The sequence below is a fragment of the Lottia gigantea genome (genome assembly GCF_000327385.1).
Source record: "Lottia gigantea unplaced genomic scaffold LOTGIsca_121, whole genome shotgun sequence".
Lineage (NCBI taxonomy): Eukaryota > Metazoa > Mollusca > Gastropoda > Lottiidae > Lottia > Lottia gigantea.
In genome coordinates, this window is record NW_008707245.1 from 220,467 (window position 1) to 242,716 (window position 22,250).

General features: G+C 39.2%; 5 protein-coding genes across 5 annotated transcripts; 3 read left to right on the top strand and 2 right to left on the bottom strand.

Annotated features, from left to right (window-relative positions):
• Window positions 1–2,249: 2,249 nt before the first annotated feature.
• On the bottom strand, window positions 2,250–5,570 carry LOTGIDRAFT_171839 (hypothetical protein; the record flags this gene model as incomplete). The annotated part of the gene is made up of 2 exons (XM_009048411.1): window positions 2,250–2,364; window positions 4,627–5,570. The coding sequence occupies 2 exons, from the start codon at window positions 5,568–5,570 to the stop codon at window positions 2,250–2,252; spliced, it is 1,059 nt and encodes a 352-aa protein (XP_009046659.1).
• A 3,292-nt stretch (window positions 5,571–8,862) lies between these two features.
• Window positions 8,863–12,755, bottom strand: LOTGIDRAFT_199557 (hypothetical protein; the record flags this gene model as incomplete). The annotated part of the gene is made up of 4 exons (XM_009048412.1): window positions 12,609–12,755; window positions 11,083–11,197; window positions 9,674–10,569; window positions 8,863–9,628 (listed from the first exon to the last, which is right to left on the bottom strand). Coding segments are annotated over exons 1-4 (1,893 nt in total), but the record flags the coding sequence as incomplete, so codon positions are not given.
• Window positions 12,756–15,983: 3,228 nt separating this feature from the next.
• On the top strand, window positions 15,984–16,538 carry LOTGIDRAFT_138052 (hypothetical protein; the record flags this gene model as incomplete). Its single annotated transcript, XM_009048413.1, has 1 exon — window positions 15,984–16,538. One exon carries the CDS (start codon window positions 15,984–15,986, stop codon window positions 16,536–16,538), a length of 555 nt encoding a protein of 184 aa, XP_009046661.1.
• A 1,013-nt stretch (window positions 16,539–17,551) lies between these two features.
• LOTGIDRAFT_199565 (hypothetical protein) lies at window positions 17,552–19,922 on the top strand (the record flags this gene model as incomplete). Its single annotated transcript, XM_009048414.1, has 5 exons — window positions 17,552–17,681; window positions 18,278–18,595; window positions 18,927–19,038; window positions 19,381–19,495; window positions 19,698–19,922. Coding segments are annotated over exons 2-5 (660 nt in total), but the record flags the coding sequence as incomplete, so codon positions are not given.
• Window positions 19,923–20,113: 191 nt separating this feature from the next.
• LOTGIDRAFT_138098 (hypothetical protein) lies at window positions 20,114–20,944 on the top strand (the record flags this gene model as incomplete). The annotated part of the gene is made up of 2 exons (XM_009048415.1): window positions 20,114–20,371; window positions 20,705–20,944. 2 exons carry the CDS (start codon window positions 20,114–20,116, stop codon window positions 20,942–20,944), a joined length of 498 nt encoding a protein of 165 aa, XP_009046663.1.
• Between the last annotated feature and the right edge of the window lie 1,306 nt (window positions 20,945–22,250).

The window sequence follows — 22,250 nt, forward strand, 5'->3', positions numbered from 1 at the left end:
CGCAGAATCTTTCGAAAAACAAAAATAATTGTGATAATGGAACCAACGGCAGAAAAATTAACGGTAAAACGTCTGAAAGACCAGAATGAAAAATGGTACCAGTTATTGGATACGATCGTCAAAAATCAGAAAAACCTATAAAAAAAAATCTTCAGAACACTGGAATCAATGGTAAGAACTATCCTGATTCAGAAAAGCGGTTTGGAGGAGAAAAAATGGAGTCGACGAATAACGGTAAATAGTCAGTCCAAGAAAATGTGGGACTGGATATAAGAGTATCCGGAAGACCATACCGACTGCCTTTTGCCTTACACAACTAGTCCTTTGAGATTGGGCGGTCTTTCAAACCCCCATTGTTCAGCAGTCACACTGGCTCAGTGAGATGAACGTACGCCTTGGGAGGTAGAGGTTCGGGGTTCGGAACCCGGGAAGCGCTAGCTAATTTTTGACAATTGTTGCTCCAGTTGTAGGAGTATATAGACTTACTAACACTTCCATATCACTGTCGGAATGGCCTGGTGGTAAGGTGGTAGGGTTACCGTCCTGGACGACCAGCGTTCGAATCCCGGAAGGAGAATCCACTTATATTTTGTCAGGCTATCAGATATGTCATCATATAAATAGCCGCAAAAGTATGCAACGATTACCTGGTCTCATTGGCTCGGTAGGATGGGAAGTCGGACTGAAGATTGTAGGAAGCTCTCCGTGGGTTCAAGACTCGAGATGAACGCCGAGGGTGGATAATCTATTTATTTTGATCATAAGTAATGCTCCAGTATATAAAGATTAAAAAATAGCTAACAATCGTGGTCGCAGTGGCTCAGTGGTAATGTGGAGGTCTGAGGTGCTTGTAGTCCCTGGATCGGAACCCAGGGAAGGCGTGTCTCTTATTTTGTCACAATACCTATTCTGTAATCATATAATAGACGAAAAAACTTCAACTTGCTAACGGGTCTCTATGGCCTAGACGGATGGCTGGATGGACTTGGTCAGAACTCTGCTACGACGGTGAGGGTTCGAGACTCAAGTAGGACACAGGGATTTTGACAATTCCTGCCTGTCTGCCAAAATCTTTCATTGAGAGATATGTAGTCTCTTAAAAATTCTCAATGGGCATTGAGGCGTTGGGCCTGCCGCAGGCAAGACACTATAGAGAGAACGATTGGCAGACAGGAAGAACTAGAGTCAAGGAGGGGAGCCGAGGGGCAAACTGGTGCCCGGATCCCTCCAAGATTCTAAAGGAGAGAGGAAGATACTTACTATTTTACTACTATAGTAGGCTGTGACTTTGAACTTTAAATATTACTTACATATAACGTTTTGCAGCTTGCCGTTTTGGCTGTGGTCGTAGAGATGTTCATCCCCTCCTTCATTTTTCTAACGATCAGACGGCCAGGGTTCGATTCCCACTCAAACCCAACTTTCAGTTTTTAAATATCTAACCAGACATTTGAGACGACCTTTTAAGTGGTTTTTGAGCCCACTAAGGAAAATCTTTGAGACCACCTGTGGGGTTTGAACCCACCAAAGTTTCTAGTAGTATGTAACTACTAAGGATGACCCTGTCACCCATGGGATTCGAACCCACTCAATTCGCCACTCCGTGGCTTTTAGTTGACCAGCGCTCTACCACTGAGCCACCCAGTCGAACAAATGCATGGAATTTTTATCCATTATATCTGTAATCTTAAGTTTTAAATAATGTAAAACTACGGCTTGGGGTGTTTCATTTGTTGCTTTACCGGGATTCGAACCCGCTCCGATTGATCTTCAGACTAACGCTCTACCACTGAGCCATCTAGACTAACAATCTGTGTTAATAATTATCAATTATATCTCAAACCACAGATTTTAAATCATGTAAAATTTTCTTTTAAATTGGTTGCTCATTAGGTTTCGAACCCACTCCGCTATATTGTCAGTCCAGCGTTCTACCACTGAGCTATCCAGACTATCAACTGTCCTAAATTTGTATCCATTATAACTGTAACTGCATGTATTTATGTAAAACTTTCATAACTGAATGGTGTTATATTTAGCTCTTAATGAGATTCGAACCCTCTTCGTCTACTTAAATGACCAGCGCTCTACCACTGAGCCATCCAGATTGACATGTTATGACAATATTTATCCGTAATAAATGTAAGTTACATTTTTATTTAAAATTTATCTGTTGAATGTGAATTTAAAAGTGTATAAATCTACTTATCTATTTATAAAAATCTTCCAAAGAGATTCGAACTCCCGACTTACACGCTCGGAGACCATCGACGTACTGACTGAGCTACTGCGACCTGAACTTTATCAGTTAATGTATATACATCTTTCCAGCCTAATAGAATTTTAACGCAAAATTTACTCCATCTAGAATTGAACCAAAAGGGTTTTAATTGAGATATCTTTCTGACTTTAATAAAAAAGAATTTAACATAAAATTCTTCCATCGAGTTTCGAACTCTCGACTTACACGCTAATACCATCACCGTATCGACTGAGCTACTGCGACTTCAAACTCATATATTTTGTAATGGTTATATCACTGTGTAACTTTAATAATATTTGAACATAGAACCCGAGGTAGTGAGTAGTTTTACTCAATCGTGAGCAGTTTTCATCACGTTTTCCAGGCGTATTAACGTCATCTAACTCTCTCAACTTTTGTTCATTGTGCCCCGATGTCCCAGACGTTTACCCAAATCTCTATATATACTCTGATATCCAGACGTTATGATTTCTCTTTGGGATGTTACTTGCAAAATAAAAACGAAATAAAAACACAATTTATTTACACGACAGACACATTAAAATTTTGTTTCGTGTCACCTCGAAAACGTTGTCCAGCCCAATCCGGCATCAAGTCCCAGTAAAATATATTAAGAGCGAACGTGCGGGTCTACGTTGTACCAATGTTCCTTTGAAAGCAAAACACATCAATATCCACTTCAAGGGGGTAAAGGATTTCTGTCCGATCACATATAACTTGAATCTCAACTGAAAAGAGAAAGCTTCACATCTTTAGCGCTACATCAATTTGTAAATGACACTGGTCTTACAGAAAGGTACACGTGTCTTAAGGCATATAGTGGGTTGAAGCCAACCAGGCATTCATAGATATTACCAAAACCAGGACTTCCTGATTGTATTCTATTATGTACAAACCAATCGCTGCATTTACTAACTTCCATGTTACAAGGAAGGTGTTATTGCAGTTACACACAGTTCGTAATAGCTTGCCCTTGTCAAGATGTACAAAGTATTGAAGCTTGACGGATTTGCACACTTACCACTGTATCAAGCCTTTACCCATTGAGGATGATTCTATGTAAGAACTCCGGTCTGTAGTATGCCAGTTGATCCAGTGTTGGTGTTCGCGCTGGTATTTGATCAGAAATGGGTTTGGCGTTCATTTTGATGATCTCTTCGGGCGATGCTGGCCTCTGATTGTTTAGAAAGTCAGGCGTTAGTTTTGGGGGAGGTGGAGCGTTATATTGGACAGCTTCTTGTGGGGTATAAGCCGGTGGGTCAGTCCACTGGTTTTGGTTTATGTTTTGCATTTGGTCTGTCCTTTGATTTATGTTTTGCGTTTGGTCGGTCCTTTGGTTTATGTTTTGCGTTTGGTCGTTCCATTGGTTTATGTTTTGCGTTTGGTAAGGTCTTTGGTTTATGTTTTGCATTTGGTCGGTCCTTTGGTTTATGTTTTGCGTTTGACCGTTCCTTTGGTTTATGTTTTGCGTTTGGTCGGTCCTTTGGTTTATGGTTTGCGTTTGATCGTTCCTTTGGTTTATGTTTTGCGTTTGGTAAGGCCTTTGGTTTATGTTTTGCATTTGGTCGGTCCTTTGGTTTATGTTTTGCGTTTGATCGTTCCTTCGGTTTATGTTTTGCGTTTGATCGTTCCTTTGGTTTATGTTTTGCGTTTGGTAAGGCCTTTGGTTTATGTTTTGCATTTGGTCGGTCCTTTGGTTTATGTTTTGCGTTTGGTCGATCCTTTGGTTTATGTCGGTCCTTTGGTTTATGTTTTGCATTTGGTCTGTCCTTTGGTTTACATTTGGCGTTTGGTCGATCCTTTGGTTTATGTTTTGCGTTTGGTCGATCCTTTGGTTTGTGTTTTGCGTTTGATCGTTCATTTGGTTTATGTTTTGCGTTTGATCGTTCTTTTGGTTTACGGTTTGTGTGTCCGATCCAGTCATGCCCGGCCAACTCAACGGAGTATTTAAGGAATTGATGTTGTTTACTGGCATCTCTGTTTGCTGCCTGTTCTGGTTTTGTCCCATGTATGCTGTTATTCCTGTGCTCTGAGGAACTGGGATGCTGGATCTTGTAAAAGCCGTTTTAAACGTGGGTATAAAAGGATTCAACTCCATCCCCTGCTGGTGGGGTGTTCTGGCTTGCGTGTACGTTGATCCGTATGTTGGCGTTGACGGATACAAAGTTGGCCTTTGGGTATTATAAGGCATGTTTGACGTGGAGTACGTTTGTTGATAAGCTGGTACCATTTGTCCGTAGTTCTGGTTCATCGGTTGCATTGGTTGGTACATGTACTGCTGGGGCTGATAGGAATTACTGTATCCTTGATTATAAAATGGCATTGTTTGTGGAGGGTAGGAATTTGAATATCCCCACCCATACCTATTTCCGTAAAGCTCGTGTTCCTCTTCCTTCGTGTAAGGACCATGCCACGATTCAAAGGTCGGAGTCTGGTGTCTGAAAAATGGGTTTATTCCTGTAGTAGGGAACATCGGCAGTTCTCGTGGGTATCGAGTACGTCTAAAGGTGCGGTGTGGATTGGAATTGTAGCTTGGCGAGGGATAAGACGTTTGATACCATGTCACAGGGTGGGAGTTGAGTTGAGGACCCTGAGCTGTCACTGTTGGGTTTCCAGAGCTGCTGGTATACCGGTCTTGATAACTCAGTTGGGCATTTCGTAGAGTTCCTCCATTCAGAGTCAGTCCAAGTTGTCTTTCAATATTAGACACGTACTGTTCTGCTCTGACTAGTTCCATATCTCTGTGAGAACTTCCTATTGGTTTTCCATATTGTGTTTGGGCTGTGGTCTGTGACATAGCTGGCGAGGATGTGTAATCAGCGGGGATAGGGTGACGCTGATGAAGAGAAGGCCTTTGCTGATGGAGTCCAAGATTTTGTTGGTGCTCTCCATGATTTTGCTTTAGTCCATGGTTTGGCTGATGCAACTGATGTCCTGGGTTTGGATTATACCGATGATTCCCATGGTTCTGCCGATGAAGTCCAAAATATTGCGGATGAGCACCAGTGTTTTGCTGATGAGGTTCAAGATTCTGCTGATGAGCCCCAACGTTTTGGTCCTGTAGAGGAGATGGGTGTTGATGCTGACGTCTTTGAGAACCTGCGTACACAAACGCTAGATTTTCTTGGTAGGACGCCCATGGTGGATGCGAATATGATGTACGAGGCAATGGTAGCTCGGAGTAATTGGATACGTATGTAACAGTTTCAACCGTTGCGCTAGGAGGCCTTAGCGTCGTTTGCTGAACGTCGTTATTGTCTCCGTCTTTTGACGCAGTTGCTAATCGTTTCATTGCCACTCGCCACATTTTGAAGAATTCTTCCAGTTCAGCTGAAACAAAAAGCGAAAAGCATTAATGTGGAACCATTTTTTGATCCATTATCGCCTGAGCTCTCTTCAAAATCCATGAAGTTTTGATATTAGGGTGGTTGAAAGGTAACAAGTTACTATCCAACAGAAGGCACTGGCACAGGGTTTTGAGTAATTGTCGCAATGTTTTTCAAATTTGCACTAAGCCAGATCGACAAATACAAAGACTATCGAACTTTTCACTTACCCGATGCAAATGCAAGGCACATAAATATTATAACGATTCTCATTATCGAGGCTAGTTTGGTTCTCTTCGTCACAATATCCTGTACGAGATGATAATACTGGAGACAAGATTCCCAATATACAAGAAGACACTTTACAAATTGTAAACTCAGATTTAAGTAGCATAGGATAAGAAGTCTCACAGTCTCTGCAGGAATTGATCCGATCAAATCAAAAAAAGTCACAATCCGATCCGATCTGATTTGGTCAGAGCTAAGTCACTTGATCCGATCCGAGTTGAATACTCTTCCAGTCAGAATGCCACCACAGTATAAAAATTGGTCTGATCCGTAATAAACAAAATCAACCACACAAAGAAGCAATTCAAATAGATCCGGTGGGATCAAAAGCGTACAATACTCCCAAATATGTCATTTTCTTCACAAACTATGTTGGTGAATATCGGTATCAAATATCAAAAGAAAAGGCGATTGCCTTATTGAAATTTTAAACGGAGCATCAACGTCAAGTAGGATTTTATTTGATAACTGGCTGACTATACTTTTATGTGTCAGAGGATTAAATATGAAAATATTTCTGCAAAAATTGCCATATGTCAAAAATTTGGTTCTTTACGACATTTGGATGCACATCGAAACTTTTCGTAATGTATACATACAGAAATTAGCTCAAACTTTAAATGCTTTGGTAGGAATGTCTGTAAGAGAGGCCTAATTTAATTATCTCTTAGCAATTCTGGCAAACTGTGTACAGAGTTAGTCAGAATTCATTACCTGTTCATTTGGTGATTGTTCCCGCCAAAATGAGATTAACGTCAATTTCTCCCGCCATTCAACAGTAAGTGTGGTTTGAGCACACGACGTCGACGTAAATTAGTTCTCAACATAAGGAACAAGTGCCACAAGTCTCGAAACAATTGCGTTTGTGATGTATTAGAAGATATGGACGTTGCTGGAAGTGTTTGCGACGGTTAAATCCGAATGTACAACAAAATGATGAATCGGGCGGCTTACAAATTATATAGTAAATCATGCATACAATAGGTCACAAATATAATTGATAAAAAATCGTTCAATATAAACAACTTAAGAATGCGTTCAGTTGATTTTTTCATAAATATTTGAAAACAACAAGGATTTTAACTACCTTGAAGATGGATGATGAATTTTGATGGATGACTTATTAAAGTGGCACATCCGTATATATCTGATGGTGACATACACAGTCAATTTCATTATACTTTAATGATTATACTAATTTATTTAGTCTAGAGCGTAAGGAAAAGGGAAGTAACTCGAAACATCTTTGACAACAATTTCCGAAACAGGAACGCTAGCCTGTCCTTCAGATCATTTAAACTAACCCATTTCTTTTCGGATCAACAGTATACTCTTTCTTGTTGGGTCATATTTTAATATCAAGATTTTGGATTCAATTTGAAAAATTAAGGTCAAAATAAACTTATATTTTAGGATTACGGAAGTCTTTCCGCCATAAATCATACGAAAGATAATCATTCAAGTAACAGTTATTATGCCCATTTGAAATGTTGATGAACATCTGTGTCATAAACGCTGATTATGGGTTACTTCCGTGTGATTTCCCCGTCAAAAAATGATGAGATTGTGTCAATCTTAAAACTATGTTGACATGGGAAATGAAATGAATGGAGTTTTACGTCCTACTTTTCTGCACCATGTGGGCTAATGACGACGGGTTGACATGGGAGATCCTTGATGGAAAGGAGGTGGGGTGGGATGGTGTGGGGGAGAGGGCATCGTCACTGTAGCTTCTGATAAAATCTCATCTGCTCTAAACTTAAGGAGACGGATGCGATTCAACAAGACGTAGCATATATAGTTCACTTTCGGGTCGATATAGCAGAATGCAGACAGCAAAAATACTAGCAGTGTAAATCTTAACACTCATTGCTGCAAAAACAAAAGGGGTGTCATCAATGCTTAATGGGACTACAGGGAACTTTGCCAAACTCTTGGATTCGAAACTCATTCGCATCAGGAATGGGGTGGACAGAAAATTCACATAAGACAAATAATTTAATCTAACAAACTTTAACAATAAATTTGAAATGCAAACAAGATGAAAAAAATGCAATAATACAGAAAATAAAATGCTTCAAAATATTTCTTGTTGAACAAACATACTGATAGAGATCCCTTGCAAATGAAATTCGATGGTTTTTATTTTTTTAGCGATTCAATGTCTAAGGGGGGAACACCTTTCAAACCTAATAAATACAATTACATATGGGAACGAGAATGAGTATTCTGAAGGGACTAATCCATATCCATTGGTTCGCTGATGAGCCAAGTGGTCTTTAGACCGAAACATCTGCCTCTATTTCAGCCTCTGATAGCTATTTTGAAACTTGTAGGTTGGTACTCTAGCCAATAAATGTAAAATCAATCAGAGGCTGGGGAAGAGGTATAGATATTGCGGACTTTGTGGCCACGTGTGGTCTTGTCCGAAACTATTTCGTGATATTAAGTTAAAATATGCTTGTTATGACCACAGCAAGTCCAAAGATATTGTGTTCCGTTACTCCTGAGCCTCTTCTATCTGTATCTCCATGCCTTCCGGAATTTCCATAATAGTGGCCTCTTCGCCTTCTTCAGTGACACCTTCCCCAGCAATAGCGTTCTCTTCTCCCTCGACAGTCTGAGTCATCTCCTCCGAAATACCTTCCTGGGATATATCCTGGTCTACGAGAATTCCCTCCGTTTCTTGGGGAATCCCTTCTACAATACCTTCACCAGCTTCAATGTACTGTATCATATTGGAGTCTACGACCTCTTCTTCAACCGCTTCACCGTCTTCCGGATTGATAATCTGTAAAATGACCACCGTTTGATCACCATTTTGACACTCTCCACCAAATGCTGACTGAATAGAGCTCGGGATGGTGATGGTCTCTTCACCCATTTGGTTGGTGGTGATGACGGCATTGGATAGACCTTGAAGAGCCTCTGCAGCCTCTTGAGGAAGGATGATGTCCTCGCCATTATCCAGGTGGGTGATGTATGTCGTCTCTTGCCCAGATTCCACCAACCCAGCTTGTTCCAGCTGCTGCATTGCTTCGTACAGCAAGGTTGAATCTTTAGATTCCTGTTTGACTTGCTTCACCTCAACGGGCATATCTGACACGCTTCGCTTCATGCTGTTGATGGAGTCTAGGTCTCGAACCATCTCCATATTACCAGGATGCTTTCTTTTATAGTGCCGAATAAGAGTCGGCCTATGGGAACAGCGTTCGTTGCAGAGCGTGCATATGTAGATATGCCCACTGTGCATTTCGCTTAAATGACGCTTCAAATCGTACCGTCGAACAAACGTTTTCTGGCAAATATGGCATCGGAACTTCTCAGTCATCGTGTGCTCTAATTTATGTCGGTTTCGCTGTTCAGGATACTTGAAATACTGTCCACAAATGTTGCAGCCGTAGTTCTTTTCGTTTCCGTGCATCAGCATGTGCGTCCGTAAGTTTCCTCGCTGTTTGAATCCCCTCTTACAAGTGGGACAGTGGTACGATGGGGGATTTTCAGTGTGGAACTGTCGGTTATGGCTGATCAACCCTTGTTTCGATGTCAATACTTTGCCACAGTCGTTACACTGGAAGGTGTACTTCTTCTCGTGAACCATTTCTCGGTGTGTTCGTACGTAAGCTTCGTAGTGAAATCGCTTCCCGCAAACATCGCAAGCATACCTCTTTTCACCGTGAGTTTTCACGTGCTTGTTCAGGTTACTAACACTGTTGAAGGCTTTACCACATTCGTGACAAACCACGTCTTCCTTTTTGGTTTTCGTTGGTTCTATCGTCCTTCGCTTGACTCGCACTTTAGTACCATCGGGGAGCGTGCAAATATGGTCTCTGGCATAGTCCTTCCTGTAAAACTTCTTTCCGCAGTCATGACAGCTAAACTCGGGTTCTCGGTGGAAAATTTCGTGCTTGAGCATAGCTTGCCTTGTATGGAAGACTTTTCCACATTCCTTGCATGGTTCAGGTACATCATTTTCTAATTCCGACTTCACTGCTTCGCACTTATGGTTATGGAGGCTGCCTATTTTGATGAATCTCCGTCTACAAATTTCACATTTGTGGGGATGAGTATGTTCGTGGATATGATTCCGATACTCCTTGGCGTCATGGAACGGAACATCACATAAATCGCAGTTGATCTGCCCCTCTTTCTTGATGGTCGTTTGTCCAAGGCAGTAGCGGTAATGTATTCCGTGCTCTTCTCGCCTACTGAAACTCTTGTTACAAATCTTACACTGGAAGGCCCCCTGGTGAGTTGCCTCGTGGCGTTTGAGGTAGGTGAAGGATGAAAAGGTTTTCTTACAAACTGGGCATTGGAACTGAACAGCTTTCTTATTACTTACTATTCTGTCACACTCGTGGTCTTTCAGGAGTTCCTCGCTTTCAAAAGCTGTACGGCAATCCGAGCAATAATGTTTGGCACAGCTGACCATGTGGTTCTGGGCTCCCAATTCCGTGGCGAATGTCTTCTTGCAGTTGTGGCATACATAGATCTTGTGGTCATTAATTTTGTCTGGATTACAGCGCAGCATGTGACCTTGCCACGAATCTTTTCTGGAGTAGCATTTACCACATTTCTCACACTTGTAAAGATCGGTATGCATAGCCATGTGGCGATACAAACTCATCTCGTTGGAAAACATCTGTTTGCAGAGAGCACATGGAAATCGGGACTCCAGTTTACCTTTGCATTCTGTCCCGCTGTGAGCGTTAAAGTCTTCTTCAGTATCAAAGACTGTTTCACAGTTCTTGCATTTCAGCTTGGAAGAATGAGAAGCATGATGTTTGACCACGAAATTTTCCTCAGTGAACTCCTTCTCGCAAACTACACAGCAGAAAATATCTTCGTCGTCTTCGTTCTCCTTGTCTTTAATGTAATAAATGACCGCCTTGGCTCTACATCGATGCTTCTGAAAGGATTCGTTTCTGGTGAAACGCTTCCCGCAATCCTCGCACTTGAAGATGTCCGTGTGAGCCGGAAGATGCAGCCTTAGATAGTTCATCATACTGTACTTCTTGCTACATACCCCGCACTTATAAAATATGGTACCATCATCTTCTACAATTTCTTCCGTTAAATTTTCCAGCTCTGAAATTTCTTGCTGAATGTTGTCTTCTCTTTTGCGTCCAGGCCGGACGGTGTAAGTGTACTTCTTCTTTTTTCCTGGCTCATTGTAAGAAGACTTGGCTTTCCGCTTCCTGCCACGTCGTTTTCGTGTAGTCTTGAAATCTTCACTCTCATCCAGATCAATTTCTTCTTCAGACTCTTCAAGTTCTTCTCCTTCTTCCTCTTCCGAGATTTCTTCATCTTCCTGCATAATCTCCTTAGCCTGTTCCTTTGAAGGCTGGAAATCCACATCAGCAGCTTCGTCATCCAGATATTCGTCAATCTCCTCTGGTGGAATTTCTGGTTCTGGTTCCTTAGATAAGGATGCTTCGCCTTTTTCAGAAGCTTCTGACTTTTTAGGACGACCTCTGCCTTTCTTAGCAGAATCATACTCTCCATTCTCCGGCTTCTCCTGCTTGACTCTGATGGGACTGAGGATCTTTTCATCTGGATCAGCAAACTTCCCAGTCGTTCTTCTACCTTTAAGAGATCTCCTGGGCATGATTCTAGTAGGTGGACCATCTGGATCAGGTGGTTCCACTTTGATCATGACAGTTCCGAGATTTGGTATCTTCGGTTTGGGTGGTTCTTTAACAATTTGGCTCTTTGGCTTTCGTCCGCGTTTTTTAGGAGATTTAGCAGGCTCCTCTTCTCTTATTTCTTCTAGTGCTGGAATAGGACTTCCTGGTGTTTCATCTGTTGCAGATGCATGTTCTTCATTGCCTGAAGCTTCTGTTGCGTTGTCTGTAGCCTTTTCACCAGCTTTGCTTGCAGCAGACTTAATCAGAGACATCATTCCTTCAGCTGCCTCTTTGATGTCTACGTCAGCTTTGGCCGAGTCAGTTTCTTCACCTACAGATGCAGAATTGCTATCGCCTGCTTCTCCGTTGTCGGAGTTAGCTCCCTTCCCTAGATTCAACCTAGAATGTTTGGTATCCATGTGGAATTTGAGATTGGATTCAGAATTGGCTTTAAAGTTACATACAAAACATACATGCTGTTTGGAATGGGTGAGCATATGTTGTTGCAACTTTTCTAAAGATTTGTACTTATTGGGGCATCGTTTGCATTGAAAAGGACCCTTCTTGACATGCGGAATCAAATGCTTTCTAATGTGTTTAGCAAAGTCACTTTCATTATCGAATTTTTCTCCACAAGTGTCACATTCGTGGATTGGTTCAACTTTAATGGTGGTTCCATCTGGAATAGCACCAGAGCTGTATCCATTATCAATAGGTTCTTCTTTGATTGGTAGGTCTGGAGATTCTGTTACTACCATTGCACCAAGCATACCTGAAGAGAAATAGACAAAGGATTCACCCAAGCTGCTAAAAATTAAAATTTACTGCTGAATTTGGAGAGCCATCGCCATCTTTTAGATTTTCTTAGAATATATAGTTAAAAAAAATTGAATTCCTGCAATGCAACTTTGGAATTTCAGAACCTGGGTCATTGCTTATAGGTTTGTTTTTCTAATTCATTCTTCATTGAAAACAGCTACAAGTCTTCACAAGACAGGGCCATTGAAACAGCCCTTCGAATTCAGAATCATACTTACTTTTAGTGGTGCCATTAGGTTTGGGTTCTCTGCCTAGCTTTTTGGCATAGTGTGGAGCATACCAGACCCTGAGCTCCTCAGTGGGCAGAATATCTCTGGTGGTGCTGTAGAAGACATTGTGGTTGATGGTGTAGGCCATACAGTTTTGTTCCTCCTCATTATCAGCTGGTCTGATCAGACACATCCAGTTACACTCATTTTCATCTGATGAATCGAAACAAGTGACACTTCCATCTTTGTTGAACATCTGTAAAGAAATTTGAAATTGGTTCTGCAACAAGTTTGCATCTTATAGTGTTAAAGGGATTGTAAGGAGGTTTTCTTAACCTTGTATGTGTATTGGGGACACATCAATTTGCATCTTTTGTGTATGATTTAAGGAGATAAACACTTTTCCAGACCCATGTATGGTAAGAAGAGGTGTGCATTATATTCGCAAATATACAGTATAGGTTTTATTCAAGTGACTGAATATAAGCTGAATAAATTCCTGACTGTACTATTGCTGATTTTAAAACGAATACATCAACTCACCTTCAGAATAAAGAAATCACAAGCTTCAATATCCGAGCTGGTTCTCTTGGCTTCAAATGGACCTAGTTGAGTTTTGGGTGGAATAAGTATTTTTGAACAGACTCCAAGAGTTCCGTCTGTTAGCTCTATCAGCTGCATGGTATCTGGTAGAGTCAGCCGAGCTCTGGAGTGAAAAATAATATCTTGTTAATAAGATCAGTACTGAATATATTGAGAGAATTCTTCTGTATAAAATACTGAATTGTTCTGAAGGGCCTCACCATGCAATATAGATCCTTAGCCAATTACATTTTTTGGGGTGAAAATTCTAGATCAATTTTGGTCCATTTAACACTTTACTTAATTATTGATGATTTTTTCAAGTCAGTCCCTTCATCATCCAGCCTTAGGGAGAGAGAAAGAGGGGGTTACCTTGACACAAACTCTAGAACTGTACCAGGATCAGCTAGACCTAATTCAGGACAGTACTCCGTTTGATGATTTCCACCACAAACATCACATTCTGTTCCCCCGGCACCTTCAACTTCTATAAAATAAAATTCATAAAAAATAATCCACAGTAAGATGAGCTGAGAAAATGAAATTATGGGCTAATAGAGACAGCATTGGAAAGGTTGCCTATAAGGACTGTGGTGATAGTGATGTTATAAAACATTTAGAAAAACTTTTAAAATAATAAAAATTTAACAATAGTCTACCTTGAGCTTGAACAGTCTCCATCTTTGACAATCAAGTCACTTTCAGCTTATGATTTTTAATTTCAATGACAGTTTCTCCTTTTAACGAACCATGCCTCTTTAATCAAATATAATCTGGAAGATAATATCATTGTTAAATTTCTCAGCTTTAACTAAATTTATGGAAGAGGCCTTCTTACAGGCATATTATTCAAATTTATATCTAACCCATAGCTTTATATAATTAAATTGTGAACTAACATAGAGTCAGATTTTTTATTGTGAAAATTAATACAGGTAAGCTATATATTGGTAGCCAGAATGAAGCGCTAGAGAAGCTATACATGCCTTTAATTCTTCCAAGTTTTAAAATAAATAAAAATGTTAAAGGAATGGGTCTTTTTAAATATAATAATAGAAATGTAAGGTCTCTTCTTACTTCTAAAAGTTCACAAGTTCAATGGATATGTAAAAGTATGTTAAAATGTTTATGCTTGAAGGAAGATAGGTCTATAATTTGAGAGTCCTTGCCTTGTCTGGACATTTTTAGTAGTGACTTTAAGTTTTTAGGAATTATTTTCAGATGAATGAAATTTGTAGCTGCTACCATACTATCATAGTGCTTGTTCAAAGTTGTTGTTTTGAAATTGACCTTGCCCTAATTCATTTTGTCAATCTGTTTTGCTATGCAAAATCCTAAATCTAGACACTCTCATCTTGGAAGTCTTATTTCGTTTTCTTTTACATTTATGGACAAATTTTCTATAATTTCGTGGATAAATTCGTTGAATTTAATTTTTTTCAGGCGCAAATTTTAAGGAAACCCTCGAGTTGTTGGGATTTCTTAAAATGGCGGAATAAATCACAAACGGAAACCGCCACAACGAATCACATTTCGTCATGCTCAAAATTTAATTCTCTTATTTATGAAGTCTTTAGCCTAATTTTGATAATGGCGACAAGCCAGTGGCATCTTCAATTGTTTCGACAACTTCTGAGACCATTTTGGATGAATTTAATGAACATCTAATGCTAAAACTTACGAATTTATTTTTTATAATCTTCTTTTGCCTCCGTGTCGGAAAAAGTCGAACAACGCCGAATAGTAATGGTGAACTGCACATGCGCAGAATTCTTCGAACTAAAATGTAAACAAATCTGATATTTTCTATTTTTTTGTAATTTATTGGAATAAAAAAACAATTTTGCCCATTTGTACCCCAAATCCTAATGTCCATGCCAATGACCATTGCAATTTCATATGAATGTTACCCCAGATTTCGAGAATAAATGATATTTTGTGTGTGTGTTGATCGAGGGTGGACTCAAATCACCCGTATGTTGAGGCTTTGTGAGGGATTTGTTGACGTTGGTGACAAAACAAAATTTGTATTTTCTGAAACGATTAAGACATATAAGCAATGTTTTGTTCTTTTGAATACAGGGCTGATGAAAATGCCAATTTATCTAAATTTCCCCATTATTTTCGCCATGCCTTACTACTTTACTAATAGGCGAATCTTGGCTTTGTTAGAATTAGGCCTACTTAAGCCCACTATGACTTGGCAATTTTCATTAGTCTCTTCAAGTTCAAGGATTAATTAGCCTTTTTCTTGGCATGGCCAATCTGGTTGCACCCTCTTGGAAACTCTCCAAAACTGTGGCTTAGCTTAGAATTTCTGATGTTTTTATGGTTCTTTAGCTAAAGGATCCAAATAGAACCCCTCAATTAATTTTATGCCTTCTATTTAAAAATTTAAAACTTTTTCAGATTTGTCATAAGCTTGTGTTATAAAAGATTGGCCCTTCGAAATTCTGGAAGCACAAGTCTTATAAATGATAAGATGTGGAACAATGCAGACGTCAAGAAACGATTTGATATAGATGAATATATAGAAAAGACAGATAAACAATATATGTATGAGAAAACATCGTCGCCTGAAAAATGGCGGTGGAAATTACGCATGGTCAATTATGGGGGAATGACTTATTTTGTGGTGTTCACCGTTCTCGCGTTTTGTGTTGGAATTTTCCTTACACTTCCAGAAATTTATGCAAAAGATGCCCATTCTCTTTGGCAGAGAAAAATGGCTGCTTGTTACATCATTGCATTGACTTACGCCAATTATTTTTTCATGGTACGATCGTTTAAAAAATCTAAATTTGGCAAAGGTACTGAATATTTACCGTCAAATATGACAAATTGGACTCATTGTCGATCATGTGACCTAATGGTGCCCCCTAGAGCCAAACATTGTCTACTGTGCGAATGCTGCATTCTGAAAAGAGACCATCACTGTTTCTTCGCGGGTTGCTGCATTGGTTTTCACAACCAACGTTATTTCACTGTGTTCTGTTTTTACGGCTGTCTAGGGTCTATTTATAGTCTTTACACAATATATATTTATTTGGACAAATATTACACGCCATTGTTCAGTCTGGATTTCTATGGTTACCTGTTGCCATGGTTACTGTGGAGATGGTTTTGGGGAGCCGCGCATCATTCTATCATCTGGTTAACTGTCTTACTATACATGTCTTGTGCGAGTTCTTTTGCCTGCACCTATTTTTTCGCGTGGCAAATATATTTAGTTTTCACTGGTCAAACCACGTATGAATTTTTAAAAAAGGACAAAACATTTAAAAGACCTTTACTAGAGAATCTAAAATCTACTTTTGGTAATTTGTCTCTGTTGAATTTTGTTTGTCCTTTGCCATTTTTTAAAAACCATGGAAATGGTATAGAATGGAGGACAACTTGTGGTTTGGAAGAAAAGATTTGTTGAAGGCAGAAGACGCTTGCCCTTTCCACGAACTTCTGAATACTTTGTTGTCCATTTTTGCAAGAAAGTCAATCATGAAAGAATTGGAATTTTTCAGTTCTAATTTGTTATTTTTATTGCATTTTTGTGATATTTTAAATTGTTAAGCCTTTATATTATGACTTTATATTTATTGTTGAATAAAATGATAAATTATTACTATTTTTTTTTTTCTGCAGTCTGTAGCACATTGGACCCCTAGGTAAGCTAGCAAGCTCCTCATTTGCTTAGTCTCCTTGTCCTGGGCCACCTTCACTTGACTGTTTCAATACAACTCAACAAAATAGCTCTTTTAGGGCAAAAGATAAATAAAAAATTACCCCATTTCAACCAGTAGCGTATGGTCTGTGCTAAAAACAACAGAAATCACCTTAAATGCCTAACAATTAGCCAAAAAAGCCTTAAAACATGCGTTTATGCGAAAAGCACAAAATTAAGAATTTAACTGTGGTCTTTAATTGGAAGGTACGTTAAATCGAGTTCCTTCCCTTTGACCATTAAACAAATAGACTAACATTAAAAAACGATCGTTTCGAGCTTTGAATGAGTAATTAATTGGGTTTTCTTCTATTTTTTTTGTAGCGACACATTAACAGGATGTTTTTAGATCGATTGCATTATCAATTACCATCCTTTTATCACAAATGCGTTTGTTGATAAGATTTTTGTTTGCATCCTGGTTTTGGAGGCGAATGTGCATTTGGACGAATTGTCGTTTCCCTAATGCAACAACTGAGTCTAAAGAAATTCTTAAATGCCGTTTGTTAGGGCAGGAAATATTCATAAAAGAATCAGTCCAATAGATCAAAACTGTTGGATAGTCTTTTGAATTAATGCAAACGTTCAATTAGGTCATTTGGGCCATTTTATGTAATGGACGATTTGACTTTCCTTAAGAAAATATTGACCAATCAAATTTCTGGTACCTGCCTTTGACGTCATCGATGTAAACAAAGACAAGGATTATGATTGGTTGTCTATATTTAGCCACGATCGGCCATGACGAAGGTTGCACAGAGTTTATAATAAATATTGAAAAATTATCTAAAAATAGAATTATTATAAACTTCTTTGTTGATTTATCATAACAGAACAGGCGGAGATTAGGTAAATATCATTTTCTCATCCTTGTATATTCCATCGAAGCCCCGGGGGTGTCATCAAGGGGCCTAAATTGGAGGAAAACAGCATTGTCTTGTCTTCGTTAGATTCTTGAATAATCCCAAATATTAAATGATGGCTAAGAAACCTAACAGGAAGGAAAGCCAACATAACAGAGTGAGTAAAAATAGAAAGGAAATCAAACAGATTTTCCTTATCGTATCCTGTTCATATGAAGATCAAGTTGGAAAAGATCACTGTGGCATCTAATCTTAGTTGATCTACACAAGGCTATTGATATTAATTGATAAAATGAAAGTGGGAGACAAAATTAGAGAGTGGGCACTGGGCCTAACCTCAGAAGCACAGACCCTGGATTCGGAGAGCACTGAACCAGGTCACCAGCTGACAATAATCCAACCTGTTTTCAGCAGGATTGTGCCATACCATTGCCAACAAGGTGTGGTGAATTTGAATTCCTAGATCACAGTCAAATTTGATCTGTATCATAGACCTAGTTCTGAATGACAATCATGTAGGATTTACTTGAGCCAATGTCCATAAGATATAAGATGATGGATGAAATGTTTTTCAATTCTCAGATACTGGACCTCAAAGAAGTAAAATTTATAATATGGAAACCGAACAGACAAAAATATTCTAAAAAAAGAACATCATTTTCCTAATTTCTAGTCGGATAGAGAATCAGCAATGTCTGAACAACCAAGTACAAGTAAAGAACGGAAGGGTGGCACCAGTGATGACAGCGATTTCCAGATTCCTGATAAATTGTCTGAGACCTGGGAGTCTGACAGTGATTCCGATCAGGAGACAGATCTACAGATGTATCTAGTGAATAAAAGAATGACATACCAAGCTACTCTGCTGTCTGGGATGAATTTAGAGAATTTTCCTGCAAGGTAAAGCAATAATATAATAATTATAATAAACACCTTTTTTTTACGTTGGTCAGAATTAAGTCCAAAATTTCGTGGTTGTCATCTTGAAAGTCATTGTTTGCTGGAATTTAGCACCTAATATATCTAATGGGCCACTTAGCAAAGTACCACTTGAAATATTAGGAAGTCAATTGGATGATGATGACGACTTATTTGATTATGATTTGATGATGATTGGATGATTATGATGATGATAATGACTAGCATTTAATAATGATTGGATAGTGGCGATGATAATGATTATGTTGATTTGAATGATGATTATGATGATGAAGAATTTCATTTTTCTCAGGTTTGAAGAAATTGATGATGATGATGATGATGATGATGATTATGAGGATTTTGATGATGAATTTGATCTTGGTGAAGATTCCCATCACATAGAAATACCACTCTTCCCTCAAGTAAGCAACCCTTTAATAAGTGTCTTCTAGTTTTCTTTGCTGGACATTTATATATTTAACTGTCTCTTATATAGAATCCTTTTCAACATGATAGACAAATTATTTACCTTTTTAACAAACTACATCATTTAATTCAGATTTGATCTATGAAGGGTGCACGAGTCAGATCAGTTGTTACCCTTGATGCAATAGCAGGCCAATTATTATGGTCTTTAAATTTGAAGGGTTAACCACAGTATAGGGTGCAATACAGGCTATTTTTACACGCAAACTGCGATGCGATACCACTTACATTGATTGGTTGACGACAGAGGGTGTAAAACTCCATTTAATTTATTTCAGAATCCTGAAGAACCTGACAAGTTGTGTGAAGTCTGCTATGAGAGAAAGAATGTTCGTAAAAGATTGTGCTGTACTCTACTAGTGTGTGATGCTTGCGTGGATTCCTACATTCAAGGTAGGTTGTTGTTTTTGTTATATGGTGTAGCCCTAGCATATTTTACCTCATTGCTAACTGCATGGCGATACCCACTTGTGGTAAATCTTTTAAGGTGTAGAATACAGAACTTAAAAGTGTTCATATCATTCATTCAGGTTTTCATTCATACATTTATTCATTCATTAACATTCATTTACATTCATTCATTCATTCATTCCAGATCGAGTTCAGCAAGGGATTGTGAAGATTGGTTGTATGGCTGTTTGTGATTCGTTCATATATAGAGATGAGATCCTTGGTCGTCTAGACCCTGAAATGAAGGACAAATATTACAAGTTTCTGATAGACGCTAATAAAGATCCCTATATAAAGACTTGCCCTCGCTGTAGTAATGTTAAGAAAGTCTCCAAAGCTGAACTAGATGATAAGATAGTCATCAAGAAAGGTAACTACCAAATTGTGATGAAGCTCAAACAAAAACTTAGCTTTGGATTTCAGTCAGTTAAGATCTCATGACATTTAAGAGAAAGTTGTGTTCACGAATCAACCAATCATATGCCTTAGATGAACTACCTTCATAGGTAGAATTCTTGGATGTCTAAACCTAAGTAAGAATTGAACTACCAATAATAGCTGATGGACCCAAGAGTACCTCTTGGATTGTGTCAGCTCTGGCTCTTGCCTGAAGGATCATATATTTTTTCTAATTTTGTTTCCGTAGGTCTGGAAGTGGTATGTGATAAATGTGAACTGCGATGGTGTTTTCCCTGTCACGGACCCTGGCACGAAGGGTTGTCCTGTAAGGACTATCGTAAAGGGGATCGCCTACTGCAGATGTGGGCCCTGGAAATGAAAAGTGGTCAGGTGAATGCCCAAAGATGTCCCAGATGTAAGGTAAGTGGAGCTAAAAATAGATTTATATCACAAGAGAGTTGACGATCTCAATCAACAGATAACAACTTAGATTCACAAAAGATCCTTTCTACCAGCTCTCCAAGACAAGCTATACTGGAGTGTGGAGAGGTCATCTGACTTTCATTAGCTGATCAAGATTAGAACCCACAGCCACTATTTGCTTTATGTAACCAAGCTAACCATGTAAAGAACCAATACTCTAATCAATTGTTCCTATGTGGCATACATTTTCCCTCAAATCGTTTCCTTTAAAGAACTCATCTACCAGGAGTGAAGAAGCACTACTGCTAACAATTCTCTTTTCTCTTTCAGATATTTATTCAGAGAACCTCTGGCTGTGATCATATGACTTGTTCCTCCTGTAAGACGAGTTTTTGTTATCGATGTGGAAAACGCTATCGTAGTTTGAAGATGTTTGGAAACCATTTTAGTCGGTACAGCTTGTTTGGGTGTAAATATAATTTGTTGCCGCAGCGACCGGGAGCTAGGAGATTTGTCAGAGGGGCTGTGTTTGGTATGTATTCATTTTCTTGTGGGCTGGGTTTGATATAAGCTATCTTGTTGCATTAAGAACCGAAAGTCCACAAGTTAATTTTCTGCAGCTCATCTCATGCTGGTACACCAGATTCTGGACAAGCAGATTTGTATCCTCAAAAGATATCAATAATAAAATGGCATATTTTACTTGCAGGTGGAAAACTGTTGGGTAGTGCAGTGTTGGCTGGTTTTGCTCTGGCAGCTGGTGCAGTGTTTATAGGAACCAGTGTAGTGGTTGTACCAGCGATAGTTGGATACAAGCTGATGAAACGCAGACGTATGAAACGACGTGCCAAGCAGAGAATGCAGACCATGATGCACCCTCACACAGACCCACGGTTCTTTATAGGTCTTGAAAATACCTTAACTTTCGAGAATCAAAATCTTCGAGGTGAACCCAACATCCTCAGATTCAATGGTATGTTGCTTTATTGGCTAATTTGGGTGGGTGGGTGGCTTTCTTTTGGATGGCTGAATGCATGACAAGAGTTCTTAAGCAGTCCAAAAGAAAAAAATGTCTAGTTGTTCATTCGGAACATCACAGTTGTTCTCGCTCATCTTCATGGATAGTAAATAGAACGAACCCTTGCCTCATTTTGTTTCTTTTGAATTGTTATTCCAGAAAATGAACTTATAGACAATCTCTTCGGTTCAGTAGAGGCAGAAGATGAACAGCAAGTGGAAGTGCTTGTCCATAGAACTCTTGTAACTGGTGCCACAAGCTCTGATGCTGGCGAGAATTCTAATGATGCCAATTCTGAAGAAAGTACCAAAGAGAAGCCAATTGTCACTCTCACCAAATACACCCAGGAGGTCACTGAAGGAGGGTACACTAGAGTTATTGCCCATGTTGTGACGAGGAATGTGGAAGAACCCAATGCAGAATCTAACTCAGTTGTGACTGGTGAAGCGTCAAAGGATGAGAAAACTGTGATGAACTCGGATAGAAAGTTGTCGAAAGCTTCTGATGTGGGTTCTGAATTAAACGAAGTGGATTTGGAAATGGGTGGAGATTCCAATGGTTGCTTTGTTAATATTTTCAGTAAGAAACTGAACGCTTGGCAGGTTCATAACACCCTACCAAACGCCAGCATCTCCGCAAAAACATTGTTGAAAATTAAATCTGGAACTTGGGAAAAGAGCGGGAAAAAGTTATCCACTTCCAGTAACTTTGACCTTAAGACATTTTCAAATATTTTGACTAGCCAATCAGATAAGGATATTAAGTCATGTGACTCAAGTGATAGCCCACAATGCAGTAGTTCTCCTGAAGAGGAAGTGAAATCCCCATTCGAGTTTGTAACTCATCTGTGATTTGAGC